The sequence below is a fragment of the Gymnoscopelus braueri genome, assembly GCF_963280865.1.
Source record: "Gymnoscopelus braueri genome assembly, chromosome: 11".
In the NCBI taxonomy this organism is placed as follows: Eukaryota; Metazoa; Chordata; class Actinopteri; order Myctophiformes; family Myctophidae; genus Gymnoscopelus; species Gymnoscopelus braueri.
In genome coordinates this window covers 5,957,128-5,969,822 of record NC_137613.1, presented here as the reverse complement: position 1 = coordinate 5,969,822, position 12,695 = coordinate 5,957,128, and the positions used below count along the sequence as shown (strand labels likewise).

The 12,695-nt window shown below is 38.4% G+C and overlaps 1 protein-coding gene across 4 annotated transcripts in view; it reads right to left on the bottom strand.

Annotated features, from left to right (window-relative positions):
- Positions 1 to 12,264, bottom strand: part of LOC308095090 (receptor-transporting protein 3-like) — a 30,848-nt gene extending 18,584 nt beyond the window's left edge. The window contains exons 1-3 of one of the 4 annotated variants that reach the window (XR_013934030.1): positions 12,124 to 12,264; positions 10,870 to 11,035; positions 8,477 to 8,906 (exon numbers count right to left, since the gene is read on the bottom strand). Coding sequence is in view for 3 of the 4 variants with exons in the window: in XM_080442018.1 (XP_080298144.1) it covers positions 8,531 to 8,906; positions 10,870 to 11,035; positions 12,124 to 12,133 (552 nt within the window). In the remaining variant the exon portion in view is untranslated. Of the gene's footprint in view, positions 1 to 7,849; positions 8,907 to 10,869; positions 11,036 to 12,108 lie in introns of those variants that run through there. The other 3 variants (XM_080442018.1, XM_080442020.1, XM_080442019.1) reach the window with 3 other exon arrangements.
- Positions 12,265 to 12,695: the final 431 nt, after the last annotated feature.

Below are 12,695 nucleotides of genomic sequence, written 5' to 3'. Positions count from 1 at the left end.
CATGCAGAACCAGACAGACAAGGATTACCTGCCAAAGTTTGGCAGAGGTAGTCAAAAATAAAGAGTTCGAATGTGTTTTTATTGATTGATGAATAGAAGTTTATTGAATGACTTGTGGATTTTGATTAAACACAGAAGAGAGAAACATTCCCTACCCCTCCCAAAAATGTCACATCCCTAATGACAGAGTGTGATGGTCTAAAAATGTATGATTTTCAATAAGTATTTGATGGGCAGTAGAGGAGAACTGGAGGTCTGCTGCACAGCTGACACCTCATTCAGCGCACTTCATGACGACTCCACCTTGGGACACACCATAAATAGTACCAAGATCATATGAGACTTGTCTCATGGTCAAGCACACAGGAATCTGCTGCCAACCGGTCCCATCCGGAAGTGCATCGGTAATGCCAACTCTGTTAGGACACAATATTGATGTATAAATGTTAGTCACATACCATGGTATTGGGTACATGGAGGTAACACTTCCTATGAAGCCAATGTCTATACCAATACCAATGTATTATAAGGGGTTGTGTCCACAGAAAGCATTTGGCTTATATTGATGCCCGTAATGTTCAAACCTATCTACTAGGATTCAGTAGTGTAAAGTAGCTAAGTACATTTACTCAAGTACTGTAATTAAGTACAGAGGTATTTTTTACTTAACTGGAGTATTTCCAATTTTCAGTACTTTTACTTCTACTCCACTACATCTCAGAGGCACATATTGTACTTTTACTACTACTCCACTACAATTATTTGAAAACTTCTTTAGTTACTAGTTACTTTGTAGATTTTGATTATTATCACGTTTCGGCCATTTGAAAATAGCCGATCTACACATCTACGCATTGTGAGCTTGTAGATCTGCTATTTTCAAAAGATTGTTAAACATTTTATACATTTGAAAACGTGTGAAATGGGACATTCTGCATAATGAGTACTTCTACTTTTGGTACTTTAAGTATATTTTGATGCCAATACTTTTACTTTTACTCAAGTAAATTTTGAATTCCGGACTTTTACTTGTAACGGAGTACTTCTACATTGCAGTAAGTTGTATTTATAAACTACTATTCATAAAGGTTAGTGCAGTCCAAAGGGGTTTACAATACAAAATTAACAGACAAAAAAGAAAAATCCAGAAAAATAAAAACAGTAAAACAATGGAGGCTTAAAGACATTAAGATTTCAGTGTTCACACACAAAAAAATGGGAAAAGACACAAAAGTGTAAATGTAGCTCTGGCTCACCTTTCATAAACGTTACCGTCCCTGTTTACCCCGAAGGCGTTGCCGTCACTCCCCACCTCAATCATTGCGAGTGATCCTACAATGTGCTTCCAGTCAGCGAATGAGCAGTCTGCTGCAGACTTGAGCTATATTAAAAAAGAAAAACACATCATCAACATTTAGTAGTCATCTTCATAGCCCAAAAGAATGCCATTGCATTGATCATCAACTTTATCTGAGGGAAATGTTTGCAACTTTATTACGATGATTACCATTACATCTTGTGTGAATAATGTATTATTTAGTTGTCTTTGTGTTTGTTTTTATAAAAAATATGTTGTGACATGTTGGTGTTTTGCGTTCCTTTTTATTAAATAAAACAATATTGAAAAAATGCAGACGCTTAAAACATGTTTAAAGCAAAACTTTGATGACTGACCCTAACAATGAGCAGTTTGGTACTGTATGAATGGGTGAATGTAACACTCATTGTAAAGTGCTTTGGATAATGGAGCTATGTTTATATAGTATTTACTCTTATAAGCCTGTGTACAGACTGAGCCTGCTGGCTGTTGAAGACAAAGGTTGATCGTACCTTTCTTTCTTCTTTTAAATCACTTTTTAAAAGTTACTTTTATCGGAAGGAATTTTGTTTTTTCTTAGATTATTATCTATGTATCTATGTATCTATGTATCTATGTATCTATGTATCTATGTATCTATGTATCTATGTATCTATGTATCTATTTAGTTATTTGTAACCCAAAAATCTTACCTCTTTGAAGTAGATTTGGTTGTTGCTGTTGACTCCCCAGCATCCATATGGGCCACAGCTGAAGTACTTCAACTTTCCTCCTAGAGAAGTCCATGATACAGTGCCACCATTGACCAGGTCAGCACCACTAAGACAATAGGGGGCGTTTCCTCTGTTAACTCCCACAGTATAACCATCGCCTCCAGCATCCACCTGCATCAAGAGTCCTAAAGGCAACGATAAAAAAAAAGAAGATATCAAGTACGGTGCAATGGTGTCAATAAACAGTCCAAATACCACATCATATCTCCCATAATTTATTGCATGACGTTTGATGTACAAAGAAGAACCTGAAGCTGAAAATGTTTTGGTTACCTGAAACTCGTACCCAGCTGCCACCCACATATTTGTAGATGATGTCTGAAACATGAATTCCCCATATCCCTGCCGCTCCCACTGAGATATCCGTCAGGTTGGCATTTGGCAGTCTGGACCAGGATGAGCCACTCAGAAAATAGGCTTGACGGTCTTTGTCTACAGCAACCACTTGTCCCAGGCCAGCATCAACCTGGAATGCCCCGAACAGCTGTGGGCCCTCGGCGCATGTCCAACCTGGGAGGAGTACAACATCATGATAATTGAAAAATCTGAACCAAATAATGTCCTTTATAACGTATTCAAAAATCAAAGATTGAAAATGCATGTCGACAGGAGATAAAAAGTCAGTGACTTACCCTGACAGAGAGCCAGGTGACCCAGCACCAACAAGAAGACTGCAATAGCTCTCATGATGTCTCAGTTGCTCTGCCTTTCTGCCTCTCTTCACTGGAACTGCTGTCCCTCCAGATTGACGTGTCATATTTATCATGGTCTTGAACCACGAGTGCAGTGGAAAAAAAACAAACAGTTCATGCCAGTATCAGGTCAGTATCATGGTTAGTCATGGTCAGACCTTCAAGATAAAGAGAAGCTTGAAGCTGTTATAAGTACTGTGACTAGATTAAGGTGTATATAATGACATAGAACAGTGTGTATATTATGTTCCATGTACAGATATAGAAGTATATTATGGCCCCTGCCAGGCCTAGTATGGCAAAGTTCTCCCGGGTATTCCTACTGGAATGTTGACGGGACGAAATGCACTCACCAAGGTGCCCCCTAGAGCAAAGCCTGTCTAGTGGTCACCAAGGTGCACAAAGGTTTAGGTCAGGTCTGACATAGGGATCCATAGGTGTTGGATTTAAGCCTAGTTCACACGCCTACACCTTAAAGGGTAAGACCACTTTGGTAGAGGTTTGGGTTGTGTAGTTACCTTGCCATGATGTAACCCCAAAGGTGGGCAAGAAATCAAAAATAATTGCTCCATTGATTAGAAATTGATAATTAAAAAATATGCTCCTCATTGACTTACATTGTACGGTAAAACAGCTCTCAAAGTCACTCTTTTAGCACATAAATGAACCCAAACATAGCTGATTCAGGCAATATAGAGCATCACCAAACCCAGTACTGTTTTTTTTTTTTATATAAATGTCAATTTCCTGTTGATTTTACTATTCGAAGATCTGGATCCGGATCCGCGGATCCAGTCCAGGTTTTCTACTTATTAAAAATGGCAAAATCAACAGGAAGTTGACATTTTTATTTTAAAAAAAAACAGTACTGGGTTTGGTGATGTTCTATATTGTCTGAATAAACTTTGTTTGCGTTCGTTTATGTGCGAAAAGAGTGACTTTGAGAGCTGTTTTACCGTACAATGTAAGTCAATGAGGAGCATATTTTGAATTATCAATTTCTAATCAATGGAGCAATTATTTTTTATTTCTTGCCCACCTTTGGAGTTACATCATGGCAAGGTAACTACACAACTCAAACCTCTACCAAAGTGGTCTTGCCTTTTAACACACTTACAACAAGTGGGATCAGGGTGTCAGCATGTGTATGATGCAGCATGGTGCATCTGATTGACATTAACCATTTCAGTGCAAACTCACAATGCCCTGTTTTTAATTTAGCACAATCTTTGGGCTATTAGATTACTTTTCAGTCGTACCTTATAGTTTGACTTTGTTTAAAACTTTACAATCAGTTCTGACAGTGAGTGCATTCCATGCAATCATGGTTTGACACAGCACTGTCCAGAAACATAAACAACGCACATCCTCCCTTCCTTGGCGCTGAGCTTTGAACTGTACAGACAGTAATAATAAAACAAAGATATGGCTCGCAACTCACTTTGAGGTTTTATTTCACAACAAACAGCTGATACGACGTTTCGACCCTTTCGAACGACACAGCACTGTACCTTGCATTGAACCGTGTTCTAAATTTAGGGACTAGAAAATGAGCTCTTGTGGTATGTCTTGACACTTGTTAAAGGGACAGGACGTGATGATGTCGGGCTTCTCCGTGACTGTCGTCTATAGGAGAACCTGACATGCATCTCTCTGACACTGGTTGTATATGACCATTGATGGGGGAGCCTAGTGGCTCTATTTTGAATCAACAGTTTTTAAAATATATCAGATAAATACACCTCACAAAGCCGTGTGGATTCTTTTCACTTCCCGGGGTACAAGAATAGGGAGAGGCTAGATGCCTCAATAGTGTGCAAGCAGAGGAATAGTAAGAAACTATTTAGGAAAGAAAAATCTGACCCTGTAAGCTGGCTTCATATGAGCCAGAGAGGGAGAGATAAATGTAGATGCTTAACCCATTAAGACCTGGAACTGTGTCATTTTTTGATTTGAGCTAAAAAGCTTTATTTTACACTTTGGCTATTCAAAAATAGCAGATATACAAGCTCATAGCGCGGCACCGAGTGCCGCGCTACGAGCTTGTAGATCTGCTATTTTTGAAAAATCGTGAAAATGTGTGCAAATCTTTGAATATATATATTTTTAAAGTGAATATTTTTAACTCAAATTTTTGCTTCTGGGGGGTCCCTGGAACAAAATATTTTGATGGGGGTCCGCGGCCAAATACATCTCATTTTGGGGGTCCTTGACATGAAAAAGTTTGAGCACCACTGATATAGAAACATATGTTTTTCAGAAAACTGTTGGGATTTAGGAGACATGTAGAATCGGCTTCAGGTCTTAAAGGGTTGGTTAAGACAACGTCACTCATGTTATCTTAGCTATATGTATGATTGGTTTCCAGTAGGACTGAGTAACCATACATGACCTATCTCGTTCTATTGTTGGCTTAGTAAATTCTAAGCCCCTTGAGTTGTTTGGAATTTTTTTATGTGTATGTTATATAAGACGTTGTTCAGGAAGAATATATGATTTATCTGATGTATTTAATAGATTTCCACAGAGAGATGCTAGAAATTATCAGTGGGGTATAACACGCAGTTATTTTTGAGACTTTTTGCATGTGTGTGTGCATGTGCACCTTTGTGTGCTGTCATGGCCTGGTAAATGAGAGGGAAAAAAAAGAAGAAGCTAATTTCTGTTGTCATCGATAGTTTCAGCGATGACATTTAAATCTAAACCCAATGTGTATAGTTATGCAGTTGTACCTCAGATAAAGCGTGTCCCGCTCAGAGGAACTGTCTGGCCTAGAGTAACTGAAACTATGGGCCTTTCTGTTCAGGAAACACTCACAGAAATGCTCAGTTTTATTTATAGAAACAATTTCTGCATACCCTTACTCTCACCAATTTGCCAGAGATAGAGGTCAGACCCAAAAGGTCTGTTTTCCTCTCATAAGAAAGGGGGTCTTATTTCACACTTAAGCTATTACAGGCTCTAAGAAGCAATGGTATATCAACCATAGGAAACTAAACAAAACATAATTTCTGGTAAGATAGAAGCTTTATCTCAAAAGCATCAATATAACCTGGGACATTCATAGGACAAATTATCAGCAGACAATTGTTTAACCTGTTTAAACCTCTTTAAAAGAGACAGGCTTGCTTAGAATTCTTGGTTACATTTTATATTTGGAAATATATATCAATACCATGTATGGGCATCAATAAGACTGAAGCAATTGTTAAGGCTAGAAACTGACATAATTCTCTGTTTATTTAATTAAATTAGAATAGCTTTACTGCTAGACTGTTGGGTTACAAAGGTCATGTCCTATGCTGCACAGCATAGATGTAGCAGCAGGTTGTCGACTTCCTTTACAGCATGGTGCATCTGATTGACATTAACCACTTCAGTGCAAACTCACAATGCCCTGTTTTTAATTTAGCACAATCTTTGGGCTATTAGAATACTTTTCAGTCGTACCTTATAGTTTGATTTTGTTTAAAACTTTACAATCAGTTCTGACAGCGCATTCCATGCAATCATGGTTTGATACAGCACTGTACCTTGCATTGAACTGTGTTCTAAATTTAGGGACTAGAAAATGAGCTCTTGTGGTATGTCTTGACACTTGTTAGAGGGACAGGAAGTGATGATGTCGGCTTCTCCGTGGAGAACCTGACATGCATCTCTCTGACACTGGTTGTATTTGACCGTAGAGCCTAGTGGCTCTATTTTGAATCAACAGTTTTTCTAAGAATGTATTAAGTAAAAGGATCAATAATGCAAGTAAAAGTCCTGAATTAAAATTTTACTTGAGTAAAAGTACAAATAGTATTAGTATCAAATCGTACTTAAAGCACCAAAAGTAGAAAGTAGTCTGATGGAATTAAAACTATATGTTTTGTGGACCAGATTGATATGATCTAGAAATATCGATCCAACCAGTCAAATTAATATAGTGATGTCTTTTTGGGCCTGTACTTCAGTCTTTTAAACATGCCTTTTGTAACTCTACTATACTTTCTCCTACCAAGGCCATGTACTGTAGCTGGCTCCATATTTGCTATCTGGTGCCGGCTCCATATGTTTCCAATCAGTAAAAACATGTCTTGGTCAACACTTTGTGATTAAATGTCAAATGACCTTTATCTGTGTAAGGTGACCTGTATGACCGGGATATTGTCACTCATTTACTCTGTCAGCTGTCACCCTGTCACAGATAAACCTGCCACATGTCCTATGATATCGAAGGAATAACTTGTTTATGGAACCAAAAGTTGTACACAAGGACACTATAAGATGAACAACAACTTATTATGATGACACCCTGATGCCTGACAGCTCATCAGATATAACCTGACGTCTGAGGGTCTTAACCAATCGTTAGGATCCACCTTATATCTGATGTCCGGACTCCAACTTGTGTGTAAATACTATTGCCTGTCTTTGTAATATCAGAGAGATATTTTTGCTGTACGGTGACTCGTGGATGGATTCTTTCTCTTAATACAATGTCAACCTTTTAATTTGAGAACCGGCCTGTGTCTGTCTTTGATTTCGTCTCATCCTTTTTACACTGGGTTTTCAGCGGTTTAACTACAAATAGTTTTAATTAACATGGAGCAGGATTTACGACCCTTTATCAACTCTATCATAGTCCTATATGTATGAAATTTATTTAAAAAATAATTTGAAAATAGCAGATCTATGTTGTGAGCTTGTATATTGGCTATTTTCAAATAGCCAAAGTTTAAATGGGGTATGGTGGTTAATGTGTGTTTTGTAATAATAATTCAATAACTAAAGCATTTGAATAATTATAGTGGAGTAAAAGTACAATGTTTGCCTCTGAGATGTAGTGGAGTAGAAGTAAAAGTATTGAAAATTGCAAATACTCATACTCAACTTTCCACCAGTGGTTGTTATTAATGAGACCGGATCAGTGTATCTGCCCTGTTCTCACTATTCCAGCATTCACTATCCTCCTCTATAATAACTGTCTGTCGTTGAAATGGAAATAAAAACACAAACAAAATACTGTATGTGTAATAAACTAACATTTATTAGAAGATACAGCATATGCAACAGCTGGCAAACATTTTGGAAGAAAACTATATTTAATAACATCTTAATGACATAGGTTAGAGGTTAATATAATCAAAAACAGAGTGCAAAAAAGAGCATTTAATCCAACATCCAACACAGAACGCATCAGCTCTGAGCCCACATACACAGAGCCTACAGTACAAATGGAATTCTGGGCAACTGTTCATACCTGACCCCCAGTAAATGAATTAATCAATAAAAAAATATAGGCTATTATTTATTTGAAGTTGCGCAGCGTCTACAAACTAGGCCCCTGTCAGGTCAGGGCCCAACAATCTTCCCAACACATACACATTTATGCACGTATTCACGCATACAGGAGTACGCGCACACACACACACACACACACACACACACACACACACACACACACACACACACACACGTTACATCCATTATAGCAGTGGTTGTCAAGAACCCACAAATTAATGATGTATTTGACTCCCATCTGAACCCTCATTCAAGATTTTTGTTGATTTGTGATTTTTGCCAAAGCAAGCTTGTAGATCAGCTATTTTCAAATAGCCGATGTATGTAAGGTTAAAGTGGGTAAACAGATTTTTGCTGGGGACCCCTTGGAATCTCCTCACGGACCCCTGGGGGACCCCGGAGTGGACCCACTATTGCGAACCACTGCATTAGATGGGATGTAATCGTGTGTCTGTGTTTGTCTAGTTGTCCTGACAACAGATGCCCGCCAGACAGGCCTCACACAGATCTTTCTGGTGAGGTTTGGTCTTGACCTTCTGAGAACACACTGACCCATCATCATCATCATCATCATCTTCTTCATCATCGTCTTCATCATCTTCTTCTTCCTCGTAGCAGTTCTTCTGTATCTTCCCAAACAGGTGGCTCAGGGTGTTTTCCACGGCTTCGTCCGTAAATCCCGGGAGGTCGAAGCCGTCGTCAGGGCAGCGTCGACACGCCTGCCCAAAGGGCCTCATGATCACCGTCCCGCGGCCGGACCCTTCGCGCAGCCGGTACCGAAACAAGACCACCACCTTCGCCGAGTTCCATTTCCAAGAGCAGGAGCTACAGCGAAACCTATATGGGAGGTGGTGAGAAGAGAGAGATACAACATGCACATCAGTCAGTCAGTGTGTACACACACGCACGCACGCACGCACGCACACGCACACACACACACACACACACACACACACACACACACACACACACACACACACACACACACACACACACACACACACACACACACACACACACACACACACACACACACACACACATTCAAGGGCAGGGCCTCAGAAACCAGGGGCACCATTTTGTTAAAATAAGGCCTTTCATTTTGTTTTGCATTCAAAGTAACAACATCCCCCCCCCAAAAAAAAGTGTGTGTTCTGTTGGGGGGCATTTAAAATGTGAAATTTGGCAGGTGCCTGGTGGCTCACCGAGTTAGTGACCAACATGATCTAACCCTAACCCAATAACCGTTCATTACCTGTATGCAACTGTCTTGACTTTTGGTTGTTCTTACGTTGATCAACAAAGACAATCAACAGATTGTCTTTTTGTTGTTCTTATGTTGATATGCGTAATCTCTGTATCATTATAAATAAGGGTCTCCCTCAATGATCTCTCTGAGGATTTTAAATAAAGGTTGAATGAATGAATGAACATGCTTTAAGGATCCGGGTTTGAATCTGACTCCCGGGGTCATGTCTAGTGTGTCTCTTTCTCTCGCTGCCATATTTTTCCTGTCGCTCTAGTCTACACTCTCAATGAAGCCAGAACTTCCGAAACAGTTTGTGGTACAAAACACGTTAAATGTTTTCAGCATGAAAAACATGTGCTCAGCATGCATCTATACTTCAACACAGACAGTAACCCCTGGAACAATAGCATTATAGCCATATAGCCATACAGTATATCCTAAATAGTCAACAGTTGGTACTATATGCTGTAGGCCTACTCTGTTCATAGTCTGTATACTGTACTGTATATGTATGCGTTTCAAATGATTAGCCTGTTATTGGTCATCCTGATCACATGGGTTCACAAAGGTTCCAACATGATCTCGAGGGGAACTTTTGTGAACCCAGGTGATCAGGATGGCCAATGCCAGGCTCTAAAATGATCCCTTCTTGTGTATCAGGGCCAGTGGTGCAAAGTAACTAAGTACATTTACTCAAGTGTACTGTACTTAAGTACAATTTTGAGGAATATTTCAGTACTTTTACTTCTACTCCTCTACATCTCAGAGGCTAATATTGTACTTTTACTCCACTACAATTATTTGAAAACTTTAGTTACTAGTTACTTTTCAGATTTTGATATTATTACAAAACATACATTAACCACTTCAGCCCTATATATATTTTGAGCATTTGAAAATAGCCGATCTACAAGCTCACAATGCGTGGCGAAGCGACACATTTTGAGCTTGTAGATCTGCTGTTTATGATTTTATTATACATTTTACACATTTGAAAAATTGTGAAATGGGACATTCTGCACAATGAGTACTTTCTACCACCACCACTGATCAGGGCAATATAATACCTTTAGTGGCATGTTATCAGAAACATTTTGTACAGTATGTAAATGGTGCATTTCTTTTGTATTTGTATAGTGCTTTTATCCAAAGCGCTTTACATAGATTGTGCATTACATTCACCCATTCACACACACATTCATACACCGATGGCGGAGGAAACATGTAAGGCACCAACCTGCTCATCGGGAGCAGTTAGGGGTTCAGCGTCTTGCTCAAGGACACTTCGACACTAACTCTGGGGGAGCGCCCCAGCCCGGGATCGAACAGGGAACCTTGCGGTTTTCAGTTCCCTCTACCCGGCCACTCTACCCCTGACCACTACCGCCCACAATGTGAAACTATGTGAAACCACACTTGCCCAATATTAATAATTCTGATAGTACACAAGTTATTGGTGAGATATCCTTTCCCAATAAGATAATGATGTACTGTCTGTCTGTCACCATAAACAAGTGACTGTGTTATGATGAACAAATACATCATACATACTTTCCAAAGGCACAGTGGCTGTAGACCCTCCAACCTCTTCTCCGCTCCTCTTTGGAGATGTCATCTGTCTGGCTGTAGTTAAAGTTCAGGATCCACTGGTCTTCAGTGTCCAGCTCTGAGTCCAACATGTTATTGAAGCTGTCCAGCCACTGCGACGGGATCCAGTCTGTACAATAAGACAATATTACACATTATCTTTTTCTAAACCTAATTGATCATTGTTACAGTTATAAAGTTGAAATACTCTCTTACGAGTGAAAGTCCAGAATTAAAAATGTACTTGTACCAAAAGTAAAAGTACTAAAATGTTTGAAAATAGCAGATCTACAGGCTCACAACGCGTCGCGATGCGACGCGTTGTGAGCTTGTAGATCGGCTATTTTCAAATAGCCAGGTATAATATAGGGTTAAAGTGGTTAATGTATGTTTTATAATGTAATAATTTATATCTGCAAAGTAACTAGTAACTAAAGTTTTCAAATAATTGTAGCGGAGTAAAAGTACAATATTTGCCTCTGAGATGTAATGGAATAGAAGTAAAGGTATAGACAATTGGAAATACTCCAGTAAAGTAAACCTCAAAATTGTGCTTAAAGGACAACTTTGGTTTTTCACAACCAAGGTTTATATTTTAGCTTGTAATTAAAGTAAATAAAAGATGAGTGTTGTTTTTTATTTATTTACTGCTTTCTATAATTTTAGCAATTTTTGCGATATTTTTTACAGTGGGCGGGGGCATTCTGTCCGGTGGCTAAGTCTTTTACACAATAAAAAAGGTCCCATGGTCTTTGATGGCCAGATGTGAGTTATTGGGGGCTAGAAGAGCTACTGCAATTAATAATAAAGAAAACGCTGAGTTATTGTGTAAAAAAATACATATTTAGCCAAAATTGCAAAAACTATATAAAGCAGTAAATGGAAAAAAAATTACACACTTTTATTTACTTTAATTACAAGCTAAAAAATAAACCTTGGTTGTGAAAAAACAAAGTTGTCCTTTAAGTACAGTACTTGAGTAAATGTACTTAGTTACTTTACACCACTGTCTAAACCTAATCTAGGATAATAGATACAGGTATAAAGTACAGGTATAATGTTGATTCCAAATAGCCTACATTTCCTGTACATAATTTTGCTGTAATTTAAACTTTAATATAAACAGTTAAACAATGAATATTATTAGTAGGATGATAATCATGAACTAACTAATGTCTGGTATTTTCTACTTCTTAGTCTTACCTTACTTAGTCTTACCTCTGCTCATTGTCCTTGATGTTAAAGATATGGGAGGAAATCGTCTTCAAGGGAATGAAAAGGCGTCTATTCTGAATGTTGCCTTAATGTCTAGGCTATATATGGCATTCTGGTAACACTGGATCTGTGTTATGATCCTCCTTTAATCTGACAACTGCAGTATTCTGGAAAACGAAAGCTAAGAACTCTGCTTTCCCTTTCCACTCTGCCAAATCCACCAGTACAGTACAGTACAGTACAGTGTAACATCACTAGGTGTCACTGAGGTAAAGCAGTTCCTCCTGCTTTACTTAAGTAAAAGTATCAATACTGCAATATAGAAATACTATTTTAAAAGTCTGGAATTCAAAATTTACTTTTGTAAAAGTACAAAAGTATTGGCATCAAAATGTACCAAAAGGAAAAGTACTCATTATGTAGAATGTGCCATTTCATTTCGTTGCCTCTTTCTTATATTATTTGACAATTTGGCCAATGTTTGACCAGTTTTTATAGTATAGTTTGTTGATTACTTTTGATGCAGTAATGGTCTTTTTCGTTGTTTTTTTAGGTATTAAAAAGGTCTTAAAAGG